Source organism: Anomaloglossus baeobatrachus, chromosome 9, assembly GCF_048569485.1.
Source record: "Anomaloglossus baeobatrachus isolate aAnoBae1 chromosome 9, aAnoBae1.hap1, whole genome shotgun sequence".
NCBI lineage: Eukaryota > Metazoa > Chordata > Amphibia > Anura > Aromobatidae > Anomaloglossus > Anomaloglossus baeobatrachus.
Genome location: NC_134361.1, coordinates 214,895,369 through 214,922,784, shown reverse-complemented (window position 1 = coordinate 214,922,784; position 27,416 = coordinate 214,895,369). Strand labels below are relative to the sequence as shown.

Sequence of the window (27,416 nt, the reverse complement as noted above, 5' to 3'; positions counted from 1 at the left end):
GCAGACGTTGGTGATCTCTCACTTCTTACCAAAGCCTTAATCTTCACTTGCAGGTTTGTCAGGAGTTTCTGAATATTCTCAAGGAAAATCATGTCTGTGGTTATGCCGAGGAATTTGTCTTCAGACTTCTTCACGACTTCTGTGGCCTGAACACAAAAGAAACCATATAAAAGACAGGTCCCCGATGTGATACGGAAACAAACCACAACTGTGAACTCGCCTGCTCCAAGCACTGGGACTCCAGGCCCTCCAGATCCACCATGATGGAGCCTTCAAATTCCGCGATGGAGGCCGACGCTTTGTGCAGCCTCTTCCGCAGCGTCTCAACCTCATCCGGAGAAAAGTTTCCTCCTTCCGAAAACAACCTAATGGAGGATGGTGATTACCCCCCGTCATTACGCTGTCATTTTATGTCCTTGACTTGTCGAATATTTACCGAAACGACTTGATGAAATCCGAGTTGGTGTCGCACAACTTCCCCAGCAGCTCCTCCAAGTGCTGCCGATAGTTCCTCATGGCAGTCTGTACTCCGCTAATGTGACTGTCCAAGATGGAGGGGAGCGAGCTGTGCAGGGCGAGCAATCTGAAATAAAAAACAAAAGCAGAAAACAATGAGAAAACAAAGATAAAAAGGTAAAATCACATTAGTTTCTGTATTGTGCAACATCACACATCACACATCACACACCGGCAGCTGCAGAACCAGACAGGAAGAGGCTTATTCGGGCAGATGTGGCCGCCATCATCTGCATGTTCCGGTGTGACCAACGTGACAGGCATCTAGGCTGGTAAAGCTGCCCATACACAGACTGATGTCTGTCTGGACGGCTGTCCACCTCTCTTTGTGGGCGGCAGGCTGTGGGGGCGGCTGCCTCTCTGTGTGGGTGGCCGCCTCTTTGTGCGGGCAGCCGCCTCTCTGTGCGGGCAGCCGCCTCTCTGTGCGGGCAGCCGCCTCTCCGTGCAGACGGCCGGGCGGCTGCCTGTCTGTACGGACGGCCGGGTGGCTGCCTCTCTGTGCGGGCGGCCGCCTCTCTGTGTGGGCCGGCTGCCTCTCTGTGCGGGCGGCCGGGCGGCTGCCTCTCTGTGCAGGCGGCCGCTTCTCTTTGCGTGCGTCCGTGCGGGTGCTTCTCTGTGTGGGTGGCCGGGCGGCTGCTTCTCGTTGCGGGCGGCCGACTATCTGTGCTAGCTGTCTGTCTGTGTGGGCTGCAGTGGCTGTGTGGGCTGCAGTGGCTGTGTGGGCTGCAGTGGCTGTGTGGGCTGCAGTGGCTGTGTGGGCTGCAGTGGCTGTGTGGGCTGCAGTGGCTGTGTGGGCTGCAGTGGCTGTGTGGGCTGCGGAGGGTGTCCCAGATGCTCTGGCTTCAAATTATGGTGCCTGGAGTTGGCGCATGCTTAGATGGAGCTCTTGCCTCAAGATCTTGTCTTGTCAGAGAAAAGCAGCAGCGCGTCAATTCTTTCTGCTTTTTTTCCCTTTCTCAATAGATGATAAAAGCATAAAAATATGCTTTATTCAGCAGCTTTTTTTCCCTTCAAAACACCCTTTTTTGTGCTGAAAAGGACACAAAAAAGCAATGTGCACACACAGCCTTAAGCACCACTCCATTGTTTTGTTTTCAGCGCTTGAGTGGCGTCTTCACCTTTTTTCAGCACCGCTCCGGTCTTGTTCCGCCATCTTGGGTTCGTAACGTCAGAAGTTACATCATAAGCGCTCAATGAAAGGCTATGAAAGCCAGAACGAGGCTCTCAGACTTGTACTGATGTGTGACTTTTGGCGCCTCCATGAAAAACGGGAGCTGCCGCCAAGTCACAAACTCCTGGAGACCGACAGGAGTGACGGTGATAGATGAAGACACCGGAGGGTGAGAACCGTATTTTTTGTTTTGTAAGACGCACCCCAAATTTAGAGATACAAAAGGTAATAAAAGGGGGTCCATCTTTTACTTCGGTGTTGTCTTACCGGAGGGGGGACCGCAGCGGTGGTGGAGTGGAGTCACAGGAGGTAGGGGCTGTGCTGGCAGCGGTCAGGTGTGTGCTGGTTTTGTGGAGCAGGCCAGTGCGGCGGGTGTCCCAAATGCTCTGTCGTCAGTGCGGGCTTCAAAGAAATGGCACCCGGAGTGGCGCGTGTGCAAATTGAGCTCTTAGCTCAATGACAAGATCTTGAGGCAAGAGCTCCATCTAAGCATGCGCCAACTCCAGGCACCATAATTTGAAGCCAGAGCATCTGGGACACCCTCCGCAGCCCACACAGCCACTGCAGCCCACACAGCCACTGCAGCCCACACAGCCACTGCAGCCCACACAGACAGACAGCTAGCACAGATAGCCGGCCGCCCGCAACGAGAAGCAGCCGCCCGGCCGCCCACACAGAGAAGCACCCGCACGGACGCACGCACAGAGAAGCGGCCGCCTGCACAGAGAGGCAGCCGCCCGGCCGCCCGCACAGAGAGGCAGCCGGCCCACACAGAGAGGCGGCCGCCCGCACAGAGAGGCAGCCGCCCGGCCGTCCGTACAGACAGGCAGCCGCCCGGCCGCCTGCACAGAGAGGCGGCCGCCTCTCTGTGAGGGTGGCCGGGCGGCTGCCTCTCTGTGCGGGCGGCCGCCTCTTTGTGCGGGCGGCCGCCTCTTTGTGCGGGCGGCCGCCTCTCTGTGCGGGCAGCCGCCTCTCTGTGCGGGCAGCCGCCTCTCTGTGCGGGCAGCCGCCTCTCTGTGCGGGCAGCCGCCTCTCCGTGCGGACGGCCGGGCGGCCGCCTCTCTGTGCAGGCGGCCGCTTCTCTGTGCGTGCGTCCGTGCGGGTGCTTCTCTGTGTGGGCGGCCGGGCGGCTGCTTCTCGTTGCGGGCGGCCAGCTATCTGTGCTAGCTGTCTGTCTGTGTGGGCTGCAGTGGCTGTGTGGGCTGCAGTGGCTAAGTGGGCTACGGAGGGCGTCCCAGATGCTCTGGCTTCAAATTATGGTGCCTGGAGTTGGCGCATGCTTAGATGGAGCTCTTGCCTCAAGATCTTGTCATTGAGCTAAGAGCTCAATTTGCACACGCGCCACTCCGGGTGCCATTTCTTTGAAGCCCGCACTGGCGACAGAGCATTTGGGACACCCGCCGCACTGGCCTGCTCCACAAAACCAGCACACACCTGACCGCTGCCAGCACAGCCCCTACCTCCTGTGACTCCACTCCACCACCGCTGCGGTCCCCCCTCCGGTAAGACAACACCGGAGTAAAAGATGGACCCCCTTTTATTACCTTTTGTATCTCTAAATTTGGGGTGCGTCTTACAAAACAAAAAATACGGTTCTCACCCTCCGGTGTCTTCATCTATCACCGTCACTCCTGTCGGTCTCCAGGAGTTTGTGACTTGCAGGCAGCTCCCGTTTTTCATGGAGGCGCCAAAAGTCACACATCAGTACAAGTCTGAGAGCCTCGTTCTGGCTCTCATAGCCTTTCATTGAGTGCTTATGATGTAATTTCTGACGTTACGAACTCAAGATGGCGGAACAGGACCGGAGCGGTGCTGAAAAAAGGTGAAGACGCCACTCAAGCACTGAAAACAAAACAATGGAGTGGTGCTTAAGGCTGTGTGCGCACATTGCTTTTTTGTGTCCTTCTTTTCAGCACAAAAAAGGGTGTTTTGGTGGGAAAAGAAGGGAATTTTGTTACTTACCGTAAATTCCTTTTCTTCTAGCTCTTATTGGGAGACCCAGACGATTGGGGTATAGCTACTGCCCTCCGGAGGCCACACAAAGCACTACACTAAAAAGTGCAAGGCCCCTCCCCTTCTGGCTATACCCCCCCGTGATATCACGGGTTCTCCAGTTTTAGTGCCAAAGCAAGAAGGAGGAAAGCCAATAACTGGTTTAAACAAATTAACTCCGAGTAACATCGGAGAACTGAAAAACCGTTCAACATGAACAACATGTGTACCCGCAAACAACAAAAAAATCCCGAAGGACAACAGGGCGGGTGCTGGGTCTCCCAATAAGAGCTAGAAGAAAAGGAATTTACGGTAAGTAACAAAATTCCCTTCTTCTTCGGCGCTCTATTGGGAGACCCAGACGATTGGGACGTCCAAAAGCTGTCCCTGGGTGGGTAAAGAAATACCTCATGTTAGAGCTGCAAGACAGCCCTCCCCTATGGGGAAGCCACTGCCACCTGCAGGGCTCTTCTACCTAGGCTGGCGTCCGCCGAAGCATAGGTATGCACCTGATAATGTTTGGTGAAAAATGTGCAGGCTCGACCAGGTAGCTGCCTGGCACACCTGTTGAGCCGTAGCCTGGTGTCGTAATGCCCAAAACGCACCTACGGCTCTGGTAGAATGGACCTTCAGCCCTGAAGGAACCGGAAGCCCCGCAGAACGGTAGTCTTCAAGAATTGGTTCTTTGATCCATCGAGCCATGGTGGCTTTAGAAACCTGCAACCCCTTGCGCGTACCAGCGACAAGGACAAAAAATGCATCAGAGCGGCGCATGGGCGCCGTGCGGGAAATGTAGATTCTGAGTGCTCTCACCAGAACTAACAACTGTAAATCCTTTTCATACCGGAGAACCGGATGAGAACAAAAGGAAGGAAAGGGTATATCCCGATTAAGAAGAAACGCGGATACAACCTTAGGGAGAAACTCCTGAATAGGGCGCAGCACTACCTTGTCCTGGTGGAACACTAGGAAGGGAGCCTTGAATGACAGAGCCGCCAGCTTAGACACTCGCCGAAGCGACGTGATCGCAACCAGAAAGGCCACTTTCTGTGACAGGCGCGAAAGGGAAACTTCCCTCAGAGGCTCGAAATGCGGCTTCTGGAGAGCAACTAGTACCCTGTTCAGATCCCATGGATCTAACGGCCGCTTGTACGGGGGCACAATATGACAAACCCCCTGTAGTAACGTGCGCACCTTAGGAAGACGTGCTAGACGCTTCTGAAAAGAACACGGATAGTGCCGAGACTTGCCCTTAAAGGGAGCCGAGCGACCAACCTCTTTCCCAACCAGATTGCAGGAGGGAAGGTAAAGTAGGCAATGCCGATGGCCAGGGAGACCCTCCCTGAGCAGAACACTAAGATAAGAATATCTTCCACGAGTTGTGGTAGATCTTGGCAGACCGCGGCTGGCTAGCCCGTCTCATGGTGGCAATGACGTCGTGCTCACGGTCGACCGACGGTGAGATGCCACAGATCACGGTACCACGACCTCCCCGGCCAGTCTGGGGCGACGAGGATGGTGTGGCAGCAATCGGTAGCTGGAACTGTGACCAATCCTGAGCCAAGGCGCCTGTCGCCAGAGCTCTTTGATCGTAAGACCGCGTCATGAAAATCGGGACCTTGTTGTTGCCGAGAAGCCATGACGTCGACGTCCGTCTTCATCCTGCGTCTACAGAATTCTTGCAAACAAACGGGTGCAGAGCCCATTCCCCTGCGTCCACGCCCTGGCGACTGAGGAAGTCTGCTTCCTAGTGTCGTACGCCCGGGATGTGAACAGCTGATATGGTGTATGCTCTGTCTTCTACCCATAGCAGAATCCGCCGGACCTCTTGGGAGTCTTGTCGACTGCGTAGTCCGCCTTGGTGGTTGGTGTATGCCACCGCTGTGGATAGTCCGACTGAATTCGGATCTATTTGCATTCCAGCCACTGCAGGAAGGCTTGCAGTGCAAGATACACTGCCCAGAGCTCCAGACCACTGAGTTGAAGAGTGGACTCCTCTGAAGATGGTCTTTGACCGTCTGGAAAAGCTAAAACTCGCCTCTGGATGAGGCGCCTCCTTGAAGGAGAGACTGTCCCCTCGTCTGTAGTGAACGCTGTTTGTCCAGCGGAAGCTTCACTATCGCTGAGAGAGTGTGAAAACTCTCCAGGAGATGCCAGCGATTGGGTTCAACCTTGAAAAGTTGAAGACCCACCCGAAACTCTGGGAAGGGTCCAGCGCCATGTTCAGGTTGTGTTGGCATGCTTGTAAAGGAGAGTGCCTTGACCAGTAGATTGCCCAAGTAAAGGATCACAGAGTGACCGTGAGAGCGCGGGACTGCTCCCTCTGCTGCCACGAACTTGGTGAACAACCGTGGGGCTGTCGCCAGCCAAAGGGTATGGCTACGAAACGAAATATTCTCGTCTTTAATAACGAATCGTAGCCAACGCCGGTGCCTCGGAGCAATCGGCACGTGTAGATAAGCATCCTGATGTCTATTGAAGCTAGGAAAACTCCTTGAGACAGAGAGGCAATGACGGAGCGGAGTGATGCCATCCGGAACCGCCTGGTTTTCACGTGCTCGTTAAGCAGTATAAAGTCCAGAACGGGACGGAAGGAGCCGTCCTATTTTGGCACCACGACCAGGTCGGGGCAAAATGCGTATCTGGTTCCTGAAGAGGAACAGGGATTACCGCTCTTTCCGCCTGCAGAAGAGCCTCGGCTCGGTCGGTGCGGTAGTTTGAAACAAACTGACTCTCACTCACAGGCCCTCAACCTGCGGTAGGTAAATGCCGCTAAAGCGGGGGAGTCTGCCCCCCCGCGGTTGCGGAGTGAGAGGGCTGAAAATTATGAGGAAAACGCTTTGGTAGCGGATCCTCCGGCTGCCTTCCCCGGGCGTGAATTGAGCCCGCTAGGAATCTATGCCCTTCTGGGCTTTTTGAGTCGTCTTGGATAGTTGAATGATTTCATTCAACCCTTACCAACAGACTATCACTAGATAAAGGCAACCTGGTTAAGCACTTCGTTGGAAGCAGCCTCTGTTCCAATCTCTCAACTACTAGCCTCTGCGTAAAAACACGGAGTTGGCGGGCCACTGACGTCCGGCTCGTAGAGTCTCGGACAGCAATAACAGCATGATTCGCCATGCCGACATTGCGAGTTAAAGACGCTGCTGGGACCGAGAGTACCTGTGACAGCGACCCTCTGCGCAATACTAGCTGAAATAGCTTGGAGTGCCTTCACGGCTGCGACTGCCGGAGCAGCCGACCTGCCGATAGCTTCATAGACAGATTGCAACCAGAGGCCAATCTGCCTGTCAATGGCATTTTGAAGTGAAGTCCTATCCACCACTACAACTATAGATCTAGCTGCAAGCATGGAGATTGGGGATCCACATTTGGATACTGGGTCTAGCGCTTGACCACGTCAGGGGGAGCGACACGTGTCTCATTAATACGGTCGGAGAAACGCTTATCGTGATAAGCGTGTCGTTTCTGGACTGCGTCTCTGGAGTCAGAGTGCTAAACAAGTACTCAATATATAGAGATTTCTCTTGCTGTGAAGCTGACCCCTCCACTGGAGGAGTTGAGGGAGAAATACCCAACCTTTCGTTGATGGACGCAATAAGATTATTCACTATAGCGTCACCATCCGGTGTATCCGGATTGAGAGCGGTCTCAGGAACAGAGTCCTGAACAGCTCCGTCTGCCTCATCATACAGAGAGTACTCCAGCCGGGACCTTGACCAGTGATGTAGTCGAGGGCTAATGCCAGCGAGCCCGCTTAGGCCATCTGGGACTGTCGACCGTGTCGGATGCCTGCTCTCTGGGATGCCTGGAATCACTCTGGCGCCTTGAGATGCTCCAGATCAGGGCGGCCAGGGTCATTGCAACCATATTGCCCACGGTCTGCTTGGGGTGCAAAGTCTGTAAGATGTCAGTCATAGTCACAGACAATATATCAGCGGAAAAACTGCAACTTCGTCCCTGTCTCTGGACAGAGATCACAGGTGGTTCCTTTGGCCACATATAGCAGAGACCCCGGTTGAGCAATTGCACGCACTGGGGGTCCTGAAACCGTATGACATGCAGTACAAGCAGCATAGAAAGCCCGTGCATTGGCAACTTGTCTTTTTCTGCTGTTGTTGTCTAGCTATCTAAGAGCCTAGCCGAGGATAGCGACCGTACAGTGAATAGTCATACAAGCATGAAGTACAAATAAACACTTCAGCACATGTAGTACACGCAGCATTGAAAACTTGTGGCTTGGCACATTTGCTCTTCTGCTGCTGTTGTCTATTTATCTAGGAGCATGAGACAAGGATAGCGACATACAGTGAATGTATAGCATACAGCATGACAGTAAACACTGCAGCCCATGCAATCCAAGCAGCATTGAAAGCTTGCGCGTTAGCACCCTAGCCTTTCTGCTGCTGTTGTCTATTTATCCAGGAACATTAGCCAAGGATAGCGACATACAGTGAATGTATAGCATACAAGCATGACAGTAAACACTGCAGCCAATGGAAGTCAAGCAGCATTGAAAACTTGTGCCGTAGCACCATTGCTCTACTGCTCCTTTTGTCTGTTTATCTGGGCGCATTAGCCAAGAATAGTGACATACAGTGAATGTATATCATAACAATAAACCGTGCAGCACATGCAAGCGAAGCAGCATTGAAAGCTTGTGCCTTAGCACAAATTGCTCTACTGCTGCTGTTGCCCAATCTGACAGTAAACACTGCAGCACATGCAAACGAAGAAGCATTGAAAGCTTGTGCCTCAGCAGCATTGCTTATTTGCTGCTGTTGCCCAGAATAGCGACAGTACAGTACAGTGCATAGCCATACCTCCCAACCGTCCCGGATTCTGCGGGACTTGCACGATTTATCAGGGCTGTCCCGCACTCCCGCGGCTCACAGCTGATGTCCCGGCTCCTCCCCTCAGTGGAGTGAATAAATTAAATTAAATTATCATCGGCTCTGGATTTTCGGGGCGGCCGGGACTCGAACTCGTGGAGCTGTGAGTCATTGTTTCAAAGGCAGCAGCTCTAACCACTGAGCTACTGCCTCTATTGAAACCAATAGGAAGATTTTGTTATCTTGACCTATATACTGCAGGTCAGACACGAGAAGCAGGTTATTCAGCTGCAAAGATGGATGGAGGGATGAATGGAGGGATAGAGGGAGGGATGGATGGATGATAGAGGGATGAATGGAGGGATACAGGGAGGGATGAATGGAGGGATAGAGGCAGGGATGGATGGATGATAGAGGGATGAATGGAGGGATAGAGGGAGGGATGAATGGAGGGATAGAGGCAGGGATAGATGGATGATAGAGGGATGAATGGAGGGATAGAGGGAGGGATGGATGGATGATAGAGGGATGAATGGAGGGATAGAAGGATGGAGGGATAGTGGGATGAATGGAGGGATAGAGGGAGGGATGAATGGAGGGATAGAGGGATGAATGGAGGGATAGAGGCAGGGATGGATGGATGATAGAGGGATGAATTGAGGGATGAATGGAGGGATAGAGGGAGGGATGAATGGAGGGATGAATGGAGGGATAGAAGGAGGGATGAATGGAGGGATAGAGGGATGAAAGGAGGGATAGAGGGAGGGATGAATGGATGATGGAGGGATGAATGAAGGGATGAATGGAGGGATAGAGGGAGGGATGGATGGATGATAGAGGGATGAATGGAGGGATGAATGGAGGGATAGAAGGAGGGATGAATGGAGAGATAGAGGGATGAATGGAGAGATAGAGAGAGGGATGAATGGAGGGATAGAGGGATGAATGGAGGGATAGAGGCAGGGATGGATGGATGATAGAGGGATGAATTGAGGGATGAATGGAGGGATAGAGGGAGGAATGGATGGATGATAGAGGGATGAATGGAGGGATGAATGGAGGGATAGAAGGAGGGATGAATGAAGGGATAGAGGGATGAAAGGAGGGATAGAGGGAGGGATGAATGGATGATAGAGGGATGAATGAAGGGATGAATGGAGGGATAGAGGGATGAAAGGAGGGATGGATGGATGATAGAGGGATGAATGGAGGGATAGAAGGAGGGATGAATGGAGGGATAGAGGGATGAATGGAGGGATAGATGGATGATAGAGGGATGAATTGAGGGATGAATGGAGGGATAGAGGGAGGAATGGATGGATGATAGAGGGATGAATGGAGGGATAGAGGGAGGGATGGATGCATGGATGATAGAGGGATGAATGGAGGGATAGAGGGATGGATGGATGGATGATAGAGGGATGAATGGAGGGATAGAGGGAGGGATGGATGGATGATAGAGGGATGAATGGAGGGATAGAGGGAGGGATGAATGGAGGGATAGAGGGAGGGATGGATGGATGATAGAGGGATGAATGGAGGGATGAATGGAGGGATGGATGGATGAATGGAGGGATAGAGGTAGGGATAGAGGGATGAATGGAGGGATGAATGGAGGGATGAATGGAGAGATAGAGGGAGGGATAGAGGGAGGGATGGATGATAGTGGGATGGATGGATGATAGAGGGATGGATGATAGAGGGATATATAGATACACGACAGATAATAGATAGATAGAGATAGAATCATAGATAGATAGAGGGATATAATCATAGATAGCTAGATAGATAGATAGAGAGATAGAATCATAGATAGATAGATAGATAGAGAGATAGAGATAGATAGATAGAGGGATAGATAAATACTGTATCTCAATGTTGGTGAAAGAGTCAGATTCATTTGTTCCCATAAAACTACTATAAAGAAATGAGGAAAAAAATACAAATACAATTTTTTTTTTTTTTTTATCTTCACCACCTTGGATTCAAACCAGCAACGTTCAAAACTTGTGTCCAGCAACCTCCTGGCTTTCCTAGCTGCTCTAGCTGTTGAGCCACTAGGATTGATGATGTCAGAGGGAGGATTTCACATAAATGAACCTACAATGCAGCCTCTTACACAGCAGATTACACAGGACACAGCTACATTGTGCAGAGCAGCATCTCTATCTCCTGTATTCTGGAGGGAGAGGAAAAGAGGATTTTTTTTTCTTGTAATAAAGTTACTAAAAATAATAAAAAAAAAATAGAATAATGTAATTTTATTGCACTTTTTTATAAAATAATAAACATCACAAATCAGCAAATAACATGGACATATTTGGTGTCCCTGTAATCGTAATGACCTGAACAACACAGCGATCAGGATATTTATGGGGATCGGTAAATGGCGGGGAAAAAAAAAGGCGCAATTTATTATTTTTCTTTATTAAAACCCATAAAAAATGTAATAAAAATGGATCACTGAGGCCGTGTTCACACATAGCGTAAATGCGGCATTTTTTCTGCAGGTGTCCGCGCCACGAGTGCAATAACAATGTTCTCTGATTATTGCGTGTTTGCGGTATTTTTTATGCATTGTTCCCCTTATTTGATACATGTTTGTTGCTGATGTGAATCCTGAAGCTTATAAAGAAAGAAACACCAAATCCGCACCATTCAGCGGCGTCTTTCCACGCACCAGGGGCGGAGATTTCAGGACGTCTCATCCACTTTGCTTGGACAATTAGTCCATATTCACATGTAGTGTAAATGCTGCATTTTTTTCTGCTGTTTCTTTGCACATTTATTCTGCTGTGTGTAATTGTCCAAGTAAAGTGGATGTGATTCCATGAAAAGACGCCGCTGAATTCTGCGGTTTTCGGGGGGAGGGGTTTCTCTGGAGGTTTCTATGTGGTGGAGCTTAAAAAATGCAGGAAAAAGCTTCTCTGTACGATAAAAACACTTAAAAACGCAGATTCACATCTGAACCAAAAAAACAGAGAAGATTGTTATTGTGTAGTTTGGTGCAGACAGAAACAAAAAGAAACAGAATTTATGCAACGTGTGAACACGGATTGATAGGCACAAATAAGCAACATGTCATATAGTGACACATAGAAATATAAAAAAATTCTGACTGCTATAAATATGAATGAACAGTCCGGGGCATCTGCTGAATGACCCTTACTGCTAAATGGGTGTGGCTAGGGGTGTGGCTAGGGGCGTGGCCAAAATTTGCCGCGGCGCGCCCAGCGCGCCGCATACTTTGTCCCTCTTTCCTTTCTTGAAAAGTTGGGAGGTATGGCATAGCATATCAGCACACAGCCCAAAAGCCCACTTCAGCATTAGTGGTGTCAGTTGCTTACCGCCCGCACAAGAGCGGGTGCGAGGTCGCCCAAAAACCTGTGACTGGTTCCGTTCTCCCAGAGTGGAAACCATAATGGCTGCCGGCTTCTCTTCCCCGTCCTGTGCAGAGGGGCGGGCCGTGGGCGAGCCCCAGCCAAGAGCGGGAACCCGGCGTCTCACTGTGTTCAGTGAGAGGGGGCTGGAGAATGCAAAGCAGACTCCAGCTCCCTGCGCTGAGCTACTGTACAGCGTCCCGCCCCTCCTCTGACTGGCAGGGCTGGGGCGGGAACGAAACGAAAACTAGGCCGCAAAGCCGGGGACTCTAGTAATAAGCGCGGCCGTCCTATGTGCACGGCCGACGCCGAAATCCCCCGGCGCACCACAAGTCCCAGCCGCGCCACAATGTAAAAAACAACCAGCAGCGGCCGGCGCGGCCGTTTTCAATACATAAATTCACTCAGCAAAGCTGCAGTGAATAATAGCACCAGCGCTCCGCGCTGTTGTCCCCGGCGCACTAACACTCCCAGCAATGCTGGTGTGTGTGGGCGCGATGTGCATGGGAACACAGAGTACCTTGATGTAGCAGGGCCCTGTCCCTGACGATACTCAGCTCCATATCCAGCAGGTTCTTTTGGGTCTGTGGATGGAGCTCGGTCTCTGTGCCTGGAGACCGGTAAGATCCCACTTCACCCAGAGCCCCTCATGGGGATGGGGAAGGAAAACAGCATGTGGGCTCCAGCCTCCGTACTAGCAATAAGTACCTCAACCTTACAACACCATCCACGGGTGAGAAGGGAGCATGCTGGGGGCCCTATATGGGCCCTCTTTTCTTCCATCCGACATAGTCAGCAGCTGCTGCTGACTAAAATCTGTGGAGCTATGCATGGATGTCTGACCTCCTTCGCACACAAAGCTAAAACTGGAGAACCCGTGATATCACGGGGGGGTATAGCCAGAAGGGGAGGGGCCTTGCACTTTTTAGTGTAGTGCTTTGTGTGGCCTCCGGAGGGCAGTAGCTATACCCCAATCGTCTGGGTCTCCCAATAGAGCGCTGAAGAAAAAGCTGCTGAATAAAGCATATTTTTATGCTTTTATCATCTATTGAGAAAGGGGAAAAAAAAGCAGAAAGAATTGACGCGCTGCTGCTTTTCTCTGCACCAAAATCTGCACGGAAAAAAGAAGCAACGTGTGCACCGCACCTGAGGATTCTCATAGACTTTGCTGGGATGGGTTTTTTCCTTGCAGCATTGATTAAAATCTGCAAGGACAAAAGGCATGAAAGAAAGCAGCGTGTGCACAGAGCCTAATAGTTATCACTTGCAAGATAGATGATAACTTTTTGGGACACTACTTGGAAGGGTAAAAAATGCCAAGAAAAGGGCTCTGAAATGCTCCGTCGGTGGCTGCCGTGCACTGATTGTCAGCGGGACTGCCGGATATAGCAGTTCCATAGGGAATGAATGGTGGATTTGGGGTCTTGCATGTCCGGCCATTGCTCTGTCCTGATTTCCGGACCCCCAGCGATCACCTATTCTGTGCATCTATAGGCACAGGGTCTACATTTGCAGCCATGTGGTTGTGAGGAGGATGTGGTGGTGCTGGCTTTGGCTCGTCTGCTCGCCTTTACCTCCCTGACGTATTTTCGCCCACACAGTGTAATCTTATGTGATCCGGATCCCATGTGATCCTTTCCCCGATTCACTCACTTGTCGGATTTTCTGGCCTTAAGGAAAGTTGTTTTCATGCCGCTGATTTTGCTGCGGAAGTTTTGGGTCTCCGCTTTCATCCTGTCAATAAGGGCCACGCTTTCTTCCCTGAGGTCGCTCAGCGCCTGCTTTACCCCCTCGCAGTGACGATCCACCCGCTCCGAGTGGAGGCGAAGCTCGGCTGGAAAAACAAATCGCGAGAGAGGGCGGAGATGGCCGTATATCATCTATGGGGTTAATGTGTTCTGACTGTGATCGCTCACATCGATCTCTAGGGGGCGTCACAACAGGCAAACTCCGTATCTTCCTACTTAAAAGAATGTGGCAGCCCACAAAACTATTTTGAACGTCGCACTGCCACCTAGTGGACATTTTTTACTAAACCTTTCTTATCTTTTAAAAAAATTGGAAACCATTAGTACTGAATACCGATATCACATTCCCTGTCCAGGGGAAACCTGCAGGTTAATTTCCTGTGTTTTCTTCTTATTAGCTCAGCTCAATCAGTGACTACTGCTCATCTACAGAGCCTACAGGCAGTCTGAGACACACCTCCTGCCTTCTGATTGGCTCAGGCTGCTGCTCGCTCCCTCCTCCTTGCAGCTCTGCCTCATCTGATTGGCTAAAGAGTATAAACACTCATCTACAGAGCCTACAGGCAGTCTGAGACACACCTCCTGCCTCCTCATTGGCTCAGACTGCTGTTCTCTCCCTCCTCTTTACAGCTCTGCCTCATCTGATTGGCGTCTGGGTGTAAACACAAGTTTATCACCGATTCAGCAGGAAATCTGACACACCTCCTGCTTCCTCATTGGCTCAGGCTGCTGCTCGCTCCCTCCTCCTTGAAGCTCTGCTGCCTCTGATTGGCTATCACCGGCTCAGCAGGAAGTATGACACACCTCCTGCCTCCTCATTGGCTCAGGCTGCTGCTCGCTTTCTCCTCCTTGCAGCTCTGCCTCATCTGATTGGCTGCTGAGTATAAACACAGGTTTATCACCGACTCAGCAGGAAATCTGACACACCTCCTGCCTCCTCATTGGCTCAGGCTGCTGCTCTATCCCACCTCTTTGCAGCTCTGCCTTATCCGATTGGCTGCTGATTATAAACACAACTTTATCACTGGCTCAGCAGGAAGTCTGACACACCTCCTGCCTCCTCATTGGCTCAGGCTGCTGCGCTCTCCCGCCTCCTTGCAGCTCTGCCTCATCTGATTGGCTGCTGAGTATAAACACTCATCTACAGAGCCTACAGGCAGTCTGAGACGCACCTCCTGCCTCCTCATTGGCTCAGGCTGCTGTTCTCTCCCGCCTCTTTACAGCTCTGCCTCATCTGATTGGCTGCTGAGTATAAACACTCATCTACAGAGCCTACAGGCAGTCTGAGACACACCTCCTGCCTCCTCATTGGCTCAGGTTGCTGCTCACTCCCTCCTCCTTGAAGCCCTGCCTCATCTGATTGGCTATCACCGATTCAGCAGTAAGTATGACACACCTCCTGTCTCCTCATTGGCTCAGGCTGCTGCTCGCTCCCTCCTCCTTGAAGCTCTGCCTCATCTGATTGGCTATCACTGACTCTGCAGGAAGTCTGACACACCTCATGCCTCCTCATTCGCTAAGGCTCCTGATCACTCCCTCCTCCTTGAAGCTCTGCCTCATGTGATTGGTTATCACCGGCTCAGCAGTATGACACACCTCCTACCCCCTCATTGGCTCAGGCTGCTGCTCTGTCCTGCCTCTTTGCAGCTCTGTCTCATCTTATTGGCTGCTGAGTATAAATACAACTTTATCACCGGCTCAGCAGGAAGTTGGTGCATGGAGAACTCATTTCTAATAAGGAAAGGGCAGAACGACTAGAAAATACAGACTATTACACCACCAAGTGACAAAAGAAGGATGATTGGTGAACTCCACACATATGCCGAGTCAAATGAGGCATAATAGAAAGGAGTCTGGAGAGTCCCTTTAAGAATTGATACTTCCTTCCATCTGTCCATTTCTAGCCGATAAATGTTGCCGTATGACTGCAAAATCATATATTAAATCATAGTAATCTTGGAAACACATAAGTCTGCATGGGAGCTGTATACACACAGGGCATAGGACAGAGACCCGTGACCCGGACCCTACCTGCTCTGACATTGTGGACATCCATCTTCACCCGTTTGCCTCGAGGCTGATGCAGGTGACAGCGCAGGTCATACTCAGATTTCAGCTCTTCCTTCTTGGCCAGGACGATACTGTGTGAGCCGGACACCGTGTCACCGAACCAGCCCTCCAGATGCTCGAAGAAGCCCAGACGGAGCCTGAAAGTCAGAAAGTCATTAAAGCTCTGCGACTAGAGGAAGTCCCGGACATAAGACGCTCGTCGCTCACCGTCTTCTGAGGTCAGCCATCATCTCGTCTGGTAAAACAACGTGGTCCAGATTTAAGGGGCTCTCGTCCTCTATAGAGGCCTCGGTGAAGAACACATTGCCAGTCAGATCTCCCATCGATGACCCCGGCTTTCCGGCTTTCTTCCTCAGCACGGTGTAGGTATTCAGTTTAGAGGTTGTGAACGTTTCGCTTATCGCAGGGGCTTTCTCTGTCGATGATACTATATTCAGTATCTGACTGTCCTGATTCAGAGACACAAGGGGAGCAGGCCCCTTTAAATGACCCGAATATACAAAGCTTTATTTTTTTATATTCTTTATCCACCACAGAAGCGGCTTTGGATGTGACCACGTGATGAAACGTGGAGATTCCCAGCGTCGGATACCACCGGTGATACATTTACTGACCTCGTTCTGTGCGGACCTCCTCTCAGCCCCCGGGGCCTCGTCCATGGAGTCCTCGCCTTGTTCAGCACCGGTATTTCCCCCATTACCGTCCCCGGAGGTCTCTATACTAGGGGTCTGCAGAACACCCCTATCCTCTGTACGGTCATCCTGGGAGTAGTTGTCCGTGTCTGTAGGATGTGGTGACTTTTTAGGTCCTTCTTCAGGATCGCCGCCATGTGGAGTGGCTGCAGGGCTGCTGGATGTGGGGTCCGGGCTTATGGCAGGTAAAGCCCCCGAGGCTTCATGACTTGGGGGAAAGTCCTTAGTGAAAAAAAAAGAAAAGTCAGACTCAACAATGTGTGACCTGTATATACAGCCCGGCAATGTGTGACCTGTATATACAGCCCGGCAATGTGTGACCTGTATATACAGCCCGGCAATGTGTGACCTGTATATACAGCCCGGCAATGTGTGACCTGTATATACAGCCCGGCAATGTGTGACCTGTATATACAGCCCGGCAATGTGTGACCTGTATATACAGCCCGGCAATGTGTGACCTGTATATACAGCCCGGCAATGTGTGACCTGTATATACAGCCCGGCAATGTGTGACCTGTATATACAGCCCGGAAATGTGTGACCTGTATATACAGCCCGGCAATGTGTGACCTGTATATACAGCCCGGAAATGTGTGACCTCTATATACAGCCCGGCAATGTGTGCCCTCTATATACAGCCCGGCAATGAGTGACCTCTATATACAGCTCGGCAATGTGTGACCTGTATATACAGCCCGGCAATGTGTGCCCTCTATATACAGCCCGGCAATGTGTGACCTGTATATACTCTATATACAGCCCGGCAATGTGTGACCTGTATATACAGCCCGGCAATGTGTGACCTGTATATACAGCCCGGCAATGTGTGACCTCTATATACAGCCCGGCAATGAGTGACCTCTATATACAGCTCGGCAATGTGTGACCTGTATATACAGCCCGGCAATGTGTGCCCTCTATATACAGCCCGGCAATGTGTGACCTGTATATACAGCCCGGCAATGTGTGACCTGTATATACAGCCCGGCAATGTGTGACCTGCATATACAGCCCGGCAATGTGTGACCTCTATATACAGCCCGGCAATGTGTGACCTGTATATACAGCCCGGCAATGTGTGACCTGTATATACAGCCCGGCAATGTGTGACCTGTATATACAGCCCGGCAATGTGTGACCTGTATATACAGCCCGGCAATGTGTGACCTGTATATACAGCCCGGCAATGTGTGACCTGTATATACAGCTCGGCAATGTGTGACCTGTATATACAGCCCGGCAATGTGTGACCTCTATATACAGCTCGGCAATGTGTGACCTGTATATACTCTATATACAGCCCGGCAATGTGTGACCTGTATATACAGCCCGGCAATGTGTGACCTGTATATACAGCCCGGCAATGTGTGACCTCTATATACAGCCCGGCAATGAGTGACCTCTATATACAGCTCGGCAATGTGTGACCTGTATATACAGCCCGGCAATGTGTGCCCTCTATATACAGCCCGGCAATGTGTGACCTGTATATACAGCCCGGCAATGTGTGACCTGTATATACAGCCCGGCAATGTGTGACCTGCATATACAGCCCGGCAATGTGTGACCTCTATATACAGCCCGGCAATGTGTGACCTGTATATACAGCCCGGCAATGTGTGACCTGTATATACAGCCCGGCAATGTGTGACCTGTATATACAGCCCGGCAATGTGTGACCTGTATATACAGCCCGGCAATGTGTGACCTGTATATACAGCCCGGCAATGTGTGACCTGTATATACAGCCCGGCAATGTGTGACCTCTATATACAGCCCGGAAATGTGTGACCTGTATATACAGCCCGGCAATGTGTGCCCTCTGTATCCAGCCTGGCAATGTGTGACCTGTATATACAGCCCGGCAATGTGTGACCTGTATATCCAGCCCGGCAATGTGTGCCCTCTATATACAGCCCGACAATGTGTGCCCTCTATATACAGCCCGGCAATGTGTGCCCTCTATATACAGCCCGGCAATGTGTGACTTGTATATACAGCCCGGCAATGTGTGACCTGTATATACAGCCCGGAAATGTGTGACCTGTATACACAGCCCGGCAATGTGTGACCTCTATATACAGCCCGGCAATGTGTGACTTGTATATACAGCCCGGCAATGTGTGACCTGTATATACAGCCCGGAAATGTGTGACCTGTATACACAGCCCGGCAATGTGTGACCTGTATATACAGCCCGGCAATGTGTGACCTGTATATACAGCCCAGCAATGTGTGCCCTCTATATACAGCCCGGCAATGTGTGACTTGTATATACAGCCCGGAAATGTGTGACCTGCATACACAGCCCGGCAATGTGTGACCTGTATATACAGCCCGGAAATGTGTGACCTGTATATACAGCCCGGAAATGTGTGACCTGTATATACAGCCCGGCAATGTGTGACCTGTATACACAGCCCGGCAATGTGTGACCTGTATATACAGCCCGGCAATGTGTGACCTGTATATACAGCCCGGCAATGTGTGACCTGTATCTACAGCCCGGCAATGTGTGACCTGTATATACAGCCCGGCAATGTGTGACCTGTATATACAGCCCGGCAATGTGTGACCTGTATATACAGCCCGGCAATGTGTGACCTGTATATACAGCCCGGCAATGTGTGACCTCTATATACAGCCCGGAAATGTGTGACCTGTATATACAGCCCGGCAATGTGTGCCCTCTGTATCCAGCCTGGCAATGTGTGACCTGTATATACAGCCCGGCAATGTGTGACCTGTATATACAGCCCGGCAATGTGTGCCCTCTATATACAGCCCGACAATGTGTGCCCTCTATATACAGCCCGGCAATGTGTGCCCTCTATATACAGCCCGGCAATGTGTGACTTGTATATACAGCCCGGCAATGTGTGACCTGTATATACAGCCCGGAAATGTGTGACCTGTATACACAGCCCGGCAATGTGTGACCTCTATATACAGCCCGGCAATGTGTGACTTGTATATACAGCCCGGCAATGTGTGACCTGTATATACAGCCCGGAAATGTGTGACCTGTATACACAGCCCGGCAATGTGTGACCTGTATATACAGCCCGGCAATGTGTGACCTGTATATACAGCCCAGCAATGTGTGCCCTCTATATACAGCCCGGCAATGTGTGACCTGTATATACAGCCCGGAAATGTGTGACCTGCATACACAGCCCGGCAATGTGTGACCTGTATATACAGCCCGGAAATGTGTGACCTGTATATACAGCCCGGAAATGTGTGACCTGTATATACAGCCCGGCAATGTGTGACCTGTATACACAGCCCGGCAATGTGTGACCTGTATATACAGCCCGGAAATGTGTGACCTGTATATACAGCCCGGCAATGTGTGCCCTCTATATACAGTCCGGCAATCTGTGCCCTCTATATGTAGCCCGGCAATGTGTGCCCTCTATATACAGCCCAGCAATGTGTGCCCTCTATATACAGCCCGGCAATGTGCAACCTCTATATACAGCCCGGCAATGTGCGACCTCTATATACAGCCCGGCAATGTGTGACCTCTATATACAGCCCGGCAATGTGTGACCTGTATATACAGCCCGGCAATGTGTGACCTGTATATACAGCCCGGCAATGTGTGACCTGTATATACAGCCCGGCAATGTGTGACCTCTGTATACAGCCCGGCAATGTGTGACCTGTATATACAGCCCGGAAATGTGTGACCTGTATATACAGCCCGGCAATGTGTGACCTCTATATACAGCCCGGCAATGTGTGCCCTCTATATACAGCCCGGCAATGTGTGCCCTCTATATACAGCCCGGCAATGTGTAACCTCTATATACAGCCCGGCAATGTGTGACCTCTATATACAGCCCGGCAATGTGTGACCTGTATATACAGCCCGGCAATGTGTGACCTCTATATACAGCCCGGCAATGTGTGACCTGTATACACAGCCCGGCAATGTGTGACCTCTATATACAGCCCGGCAATGTGTGATCTCTATATACAGCCCGGCAATGTGTGACCTCTATATACAGCCCGGCAATGTGTGACCTGTATACACAGCCCGGCAATGTGTGACCTCTATATACAGCCCGGCAATGTGTGCCCTCTATATACAGCCCGGCAATGTGTGACCTGTATATACAGCCCGGCAATGTGTGACATGTATATACAGCCCGGCAATGTGTGACCTCTATATACAGCCCGGCAATGTGTGACCTGTATATACAGCCCGGCAATGTGTGACCTGTATATACAGCCCGGCAATGTGTGACTTGAATATACAGCCCGGCAATGTGTGACCTGTATATACAGCCCGGCAATGTGTGACCTCTATATACAGCCCGGCAATGTGTGACCTGTATATACAGCCCGGCAATGTGTGACCTGTATATACAGCCCGGCAATGTGTGCCCTCTATATACAGCCCGGCAATGTGTGATCTCTATATACAGCCCGGCAATGTGTGACCTGTATATACAGCCCGGCAATGTGTGACCTGTATATACAGCCCGGCAATGTGTGACCTGTATATACAGCCCGGCAATGTGTGCCCTCTATATACAGCCCGGCAATGTGTGATCTCTATATACAGCCCGGCAATGTGTGACCTGTATATACAGCCCGGCAATGTGCGACCTGTATATACAGCCCGGCAATGTTTGACCTCTTTATACAGCCTGGCAATGTGTGACCTGTATATACAGCCCGGCAATGTGTGACTTGAATATACAGCCCGGCAATGTGTGACCTGTATATACAGCCCGGCAATGTGTGCCCTCTATATACAGCCCGGCAATGTGTGCCCTCTATATACAGCCCGGCAATGTGTGACCTGTATATACAGCCCGGCAATGTGTGACCTGTATATACAGCCCGGCAATGTGTGACCTCTATATACAGCCCATCAATGTGTGCCCTTTATATACAGCCCGGCAATGTGCGACCTCTATATTCAGCCCGGCAATGTGCGACCTGTATATACAGCCCGGCAATGTGCGACCTGTATATACAGCCCGGCAATGTGTGACCTTTATATACAGCCCGGCAATGTGTGACCTCTATATACAGCCCGGCAATGTGTGACCTCTACATACAGCTCGGCAATGTGTGCCCTCTATATACAGCCCGGCAATGTGTGACCTGTATACACAGCCCGGCAATGTGTGACCTGTATATACAGCCCGGCAATGTGTGACCTGTATATACAGCCCGGCAATGTGTGACCTGTATATACAGCCCGGCAATGTGTGCCCTCTATATACAGCCCGGCAATGTGTGCCCTCTATATACAGCCCAGCAATGTGTGCCCTCTGTATCCAGCCTGGCAATGTGTGACCTGTATATACAGCCCAGTAATGTGTGCCCTCTATATACAGCCCGGCAATGTGTGCCCTCTGTATCCAGCCTGGCAATGTGTGACCTGTATATACAGCCCGGCAATGTGTGCCCTCTATATACAGCCCGGCAATGTGTGCCCTCTATATACAGCCTGGCAATGTGTGCCCTCTATATACAGCCCGGCAATGTGTGCCCTCTATATACAGCCCAGCAATGTGTGACCTGTATATACAGCCCGGCAATGTGTGACCTGTATATACAGCCCGGCAATGTGTGCCCTCTATATACAGCCCGGCAATGTGTGCCCTCTATATACAGCCCAGCAATGTGTGCCCTCTATATACAGCCCGGCAATGTGTGCCCTCTATATACAGCCCGGCAATGTGTGCCCTCTGTATCCAGCCTGGCAATGTGTGACCTGTATATACAGCCCGGCAATGTGCGACCTCTATATACAGCCCGGCAATGTGCGACCTCTATATACAGCCCGGCAATGTGCGACCTCTATATACAGCCCGGCAATGTGCGACCTGTATATACAGCCCGGCAATGTGCGACCTCTATATACAGCCCGGCAATGTGCGACCTCTATATACAGCCCGGCAATGTGCGACCTGTATATACAGCCCGGCAATGTGCGACCTGTATATACAGCCCGGCAATGTGTGACCTGTATATACAGCCCGGCAATGTGTGCCCTCTATATACAGCCCGGCAATGTGTGACCTGTATATACAGCCCGGCAATGTGTGACCTGTATATACAGCCCGGCAATGTGTGCCCTCTATATACAGCCCGGCAATGTGTGACCACTATATACAGCCCGGCAATGTGCGACCTCTATATACAGCCCGGCAATGTGCGACCTGTATATACAGCCCGGCAATGTGCGACCTGTATATACAGCCCGGCAATGTGTGACCTGTATATACAGCCCGGCAATTTGTGCCCTCTATATACAGCCCGGCAATGTGCGACCTCTATATACAGCCCGGCAATGTGCGACCTCTATATACAGCCCGGCAATGTGCGACCTGTATATACAGCCCGGCAATGTGCGACCTGTATATACAGCCCGGCAATGTGTGACCTGTATATACAGCCCGGCAATGTGTGCCCTCTATATACAGCCCGGCAATGTGTGACCTGTATATACAGCCCGGCAATGTGTGACCTGTATATACAGCCCGGCAATGTGTGACCTCTATATACAGCCCGGCAACGTGTGACCTCTATATACAGCCCGGCAATGTGCGACCTCTATATACAGCCCGGCAATGTGTGCCCTCTATATACAGCCCGGCAATGTGTGCCCTCTCTCTCTATATAGATACACAGACTTACCTTTCCATATACTTCTTTTACATGGAAGTATTTGCTCAGGGAGGCACTATACGCCAATAATTCACTTCGCACCAGGCCCGGGTACGACTCAACGATCTGGACCTGATCGTCAAAAAATTTCTTGTATCTGTTCATTGAAAGAAAGCGACATTTAGCCGCAATAGTATCGTACACACAAGTAACACACGGACATAGTAATGTAGAATTGTATGAATACTCGGATTGGTTTAGCGGACATGGGCCACTAGTGCATCACATGGGCCGGACGACTCCATGCGGTGCTGCAGTGGACAGAAGCAGGGGTCTCTAGCCAGATAATGTTACATACGGCATCGTATCGCTGCATTTCACAGACCCCCAACTGGACATCTAGGTCCCATTCATACCTATATACAGACCGGGCACGGCACCTACCCTGACCGGATATCAAGCAGCGCAGCCTGGGCCTTCATCAGGTAGACTTGCAGCTGCTCCTCGGAGCTTTGCTGCCGCAGCGAGTCCAGGATTATGTCCAAACCGGCTTCTTTTGCCTTAAAAAAAAGCCAAATAGTTGCCGTGGATCCTTAGTATTCCGCACCAGGGAGGCACCAGGACACCGCCAGATGGTGACACACACCTGGTTTTCTGCATCGTGCCTCTGACGACAGCCATCTACATCTTTCTGCAGCGTCTCCTCCTGCCGGGAGAGTCCGATCTGCAAGACGTCCCACAGGTGGACAGATTTATGGGCGAATTTGTACATCTTGTTCACGTGGGAGGACATTTTCTTGGACACGGCTTCGAGGGATTCCTGAAATTTAGTTAAATGTTAAAGGGAACCAAAACATAAGGATTTTCCTTATATAATTAAAAAACAAACAAACACAAAAACGACGTCGGCTTCACCCAATTTTTGTATCCAGCAAGGTACAACTAGGCAGCTGGGGACTGGAATCCGCAGCGCAGGGTAGCCCAAGCTTTCTGGGGGGGGCAGGAATCCAGAGGAATACCCACCCGGATATTATCTGCTGGTGCAACTGTCAATCAAATTTTTAAACTTCACTTTCTTGGATTTGGATTTGAAAGCCTAAACATTCGAGCTGACCACTAATGGTATGTAGATAATGAGCCTGATAGTGCCAGTATAGCACTGGCTTTACCTTATATACGAATATCCTCGTGATTGGTTCCCTTTAAAAAAAATAAATAAAAATGAGACGAGCCAGAATCACCCGACCTGACTGCGGGTCACTTACGCTGAAGATCCGGTGTCTTGTCTCACGTTCCTCCTGCAAGTGATCGATCAACGGTGAGCGCTCCGTGGCCGCGATCGTCTCGGCCTCCTCGCTGCTGCAAATGTCCGTCTCAATTAATTGTGCCTGGAGCAAAAAAAAATAAAACATGTATAAGTGGTGGTCCGCTACGGCCTACAGCATTGTGCACGGTGGTCTACAAAGCCATACGCTTCCTATAGAGCCCGTACACCACTGTGTGCATGCTCCGGCCGAGACTGAGCACTTCTGATCAGTGGTATAAGGGATACGTGGGGGTCTTAGGACAGAGCCACGCTCCTATATACAGGGTGTTTGGGGGGCTACAGCACTGATCAGCCGTCCTGCAGATAAAGGGGTACTCCGGGCACCAGCAGCACTTACCTTAATCCTCTCGGACCCCTTTACGCATTGTTTCATCGCATCTTCCTGGAGGTTGTGGAGTTTTTCTAGGAAATGTGAACTTGTGTCGTCTGCAATCAAACGCCGGCCACGATGGTCACATTTATACAGAAGAGAGACCAGAATACAAAGGGTTAAACACCTTGTTAGGGGTCATGATATAAGTTTGGAGCGGAGTCCAGAGAGATGAGAGGATAATACATAGGAGTGACCCTCTAACTGGAATATCTGGGACATAATGCCGCCATAGTGATGCCACCAAAGTGATGCCCTCATAGTGATACTGCCATAATGATGCCATCATAGTGATGGTGATGCTTCCATAGTAATGCCGCCATAATGATGTCCCCATAGCAATGCCATCATACTGATGCCCTCATATGAATGCCACCATAGTGATGCCGCCATAATGATACCACCATAGTAATGCCATCAGAGTAATGCCGACATAGTGATGCCCTCATAGTAATGCCGACATAGTGATGCCCTCATAGTAATGCCGACATAGTGATGCCCTCATAGTAATGCCGACATAGTGATGCCCTTATAGTAATGCCATCATAGTAATGCCCACATAGTGATGCCCACATAGTGATGCCGTCATGGTGATGCCCACATAGTGATGCCACCATAATGATGCCACCATAGTAATGCCGCCATAGTGATGCCCCCATAGTGATGCCCACATAGTGATGCCCACATAGTGATGCCACCATAATGATGCCACCATAGTGATGCCCTCATAGTAATGCCACCATAGTAATACCATCATAGTAATGCCGACATAGTGATGCCCACAGTGATGCCGCCATAGTGATGCCCTCATTGTGATGCCACCATAGTAATACCGCCACAGTGATACCGCAATAGTAATACTGCCACAGTGATACCGCCATAGTACTGCCGCCACAGTGATGCCATCATAGGGATACCATCATAGTGATGCCGCCATAGTGTTACCGTCACAGTGATGCTGCCATAGTATTGCCGCCATAGTGATGCCACCTACCTATCTGCTGGTTCAGCCCCAGGAGTGAATGGTGCCAGGCAGTCACTGCTGCGCTTGTGCAGGTCGGAGGGACAAAATCACTGCAGAAATCAGATCATCCTTAGATTTTCCCCCATTATTATATGTCGGTTGCAGCCCCCCCTCCGGTTATCTGGTACCTGACTGAGCTCAGGAGCCGCACTCGCTCCACATTCAGAGCTCGGTAGTGATCCATCAGCCAATCCGCTTCTGTTTTTACGCTTCTCGGAATTTCATCCGCTTCTCGCTTTGCAAACTCCCTGCGAAATACCAAACATTACGTCCCAGAATTCAGATTACACGCCCCGTGTGTTTCATGATGCGAATCCGCCATCTGCACGGGTCACCTGAAGTCCCGAAGGAGCGTTTCTTTTCTACAGCATTTCCAAGCCTTTACCAGATCCTGCCACCGGAGGCGCTGCAGCCCTTCTCGTTTCAGTTCGGCTTCCATCAGATTTAGGGACAGCTTGGCGATCGCTCGGTGGTTGGCCAGCACGGCCTGATTCATCATCTAAGAGTACGGGGGTGACATGGACGGTAAATCAGGTAAATAAAGCGCAATGTCATCACTGAGGTCTATACATGGCACCGCTTTTATTGCTGCACTATCCGGAATATAATATGCAGGGTGCATAGATTTTTGCAATCTCTGCAAAATGGACCAGGACGGAGGTCTCGGGAGATTGCGAGATAACCCTATTTATGGAATATTCAGACATTGCATCAACGGTCTGCACCACTGCATTGGGAGGAGACATTGCGTCTGTAGATACCTGCTGATCCGGACCCCTCCACGTCTGTGACACGATTTGTTTGCTGATTTGAAAGTGAGCGCCCCCTTACCTCTTGGACCCCACGTAGTGCCAATGATATGTTTTCCATATATATATTATGGTCTGCGGCGGCTGTGCAGGGTCTGCGGCGGCTGTGCAGGGTCTGCGGCGGCTGTGCAAAGTCTGCGGCGGCTGTGCAAAGTCTGCGGCGGCTGTGCAAAGTCTGCGGCGGCTGTGCAAAGTCTGCGGTGGCTGTGCAAAGTCTGCGGTGGCTGTGCAAAGTCTGCGGTGGCTGTGCAAAGTCTGCGGCGGCTGTGCTGGGTCTGCAGCGGCTGTGTAAAGTCTGCGGCTGCTGTGCAAAGTCTGCGGCGGCTGTGCAAAGTCTGCGACGGCTGTGCAAAGTCTGCGACGGCTGTGTAAAGTCTGCGGCGGCTGTGCAAAGTCTGCGGCGGCTGTGCTGGGTCTGCGGCGGCTGTGCAAAGTCTATGGCGGCTGTGCAAAGTCTATGGCGGCTGTGCAAAGTCTGAGGTGGCTGTGCAAAGTCTGAGGTGGCTGTGCGAGGTCTACGGCAACTGTGCAAGGTCTGCGGCAACTGTGCAAGGTCTGCGGCAACTGTGCAAGGTCTGCGGCAACTGTGCAAGGTCTGCGGCGGCTGTGCAAGGTCTGCGGCAACTGTGCAAGGTCTGCGGCGGCTGTGCAAGGTCTGCGGCGGCTGTGCAAGGTCTGCGGCGGCTGTGCAAGGTCTGCGGCGGCTGTGCAAGGTCTGCGGCGGCTGTGCAAGGTCTGCGGCGGCTGTGCAAGGTCTGCGGCGGCTGTGCAGGGTCTGCGGCGGCTGTGCAAAGTCTGCGGCGGCTGTGCAAAGTCTGCGGCGGCTGTGCAAAGTCTGCGGCG

General features: G+C 51.1%; 1 protein-coding gene across 1 annotated transcript in view; it reads right to left on the bottom strand.

Moving 5' to 3' along the window:
- The window catches only part of CCDC180 (coiled-coil domain containing 180), an 89,619-nt gene that overhangs the window by 41,579 nt on the left and 20,624 nt on the right, over positions 1–27,416 (bottom strand). The window contains exons 9-23 of the mRNA XM_075322934.1: positions 26,100–26,263; positions 25,893–26,012; positions 25,735–25,814; positions 24,708–24,796; positions 24,309–24,431; positions 23,690–23,863; positions 23,488–23,603; positions 23,074–23,200; positions 16,327–16,626; positions 15,920–16,161; positions 15,674–15,849; positions 13,548–13,728; positions 437–583; positions 221–365; positions 30–146 (exon numbers count right to left, since the gene is read on the bottom strand). Coding sequence (XP_075179049.1) covers positions 30–146; positions 221–365; positions 437–583; positions 13,548–13,728; positions 15,674–15,849; positions 15,920–16,161; positions 16,327–16,626; positions 23,074–23,200; positions 23,488–23,603; positions 23,690–23,863; positions 24,309–24,431; positions 24,708–24,796; positions 25,735–25,814; positions 25,893–26,012; positions 26,100–26,263 — 2,301 coding nt within the window. The remainder of the gene's footprint in view (positions 1–29; positions 147–220; positions 366–436; positions 584–13,547; positions 13,729–15,673; positions 15,850–15,919; positions 16,162–16,326; positions 16,627–23,073; positions 23,201–23,487; positions 23,604–23,689; positions 23,864–24,308; positions 24,432–24,707; positions 24,797–25,734; positions 25,815–25,892; positions 26,013–26,099; positions 26,264–27,416) is intronic.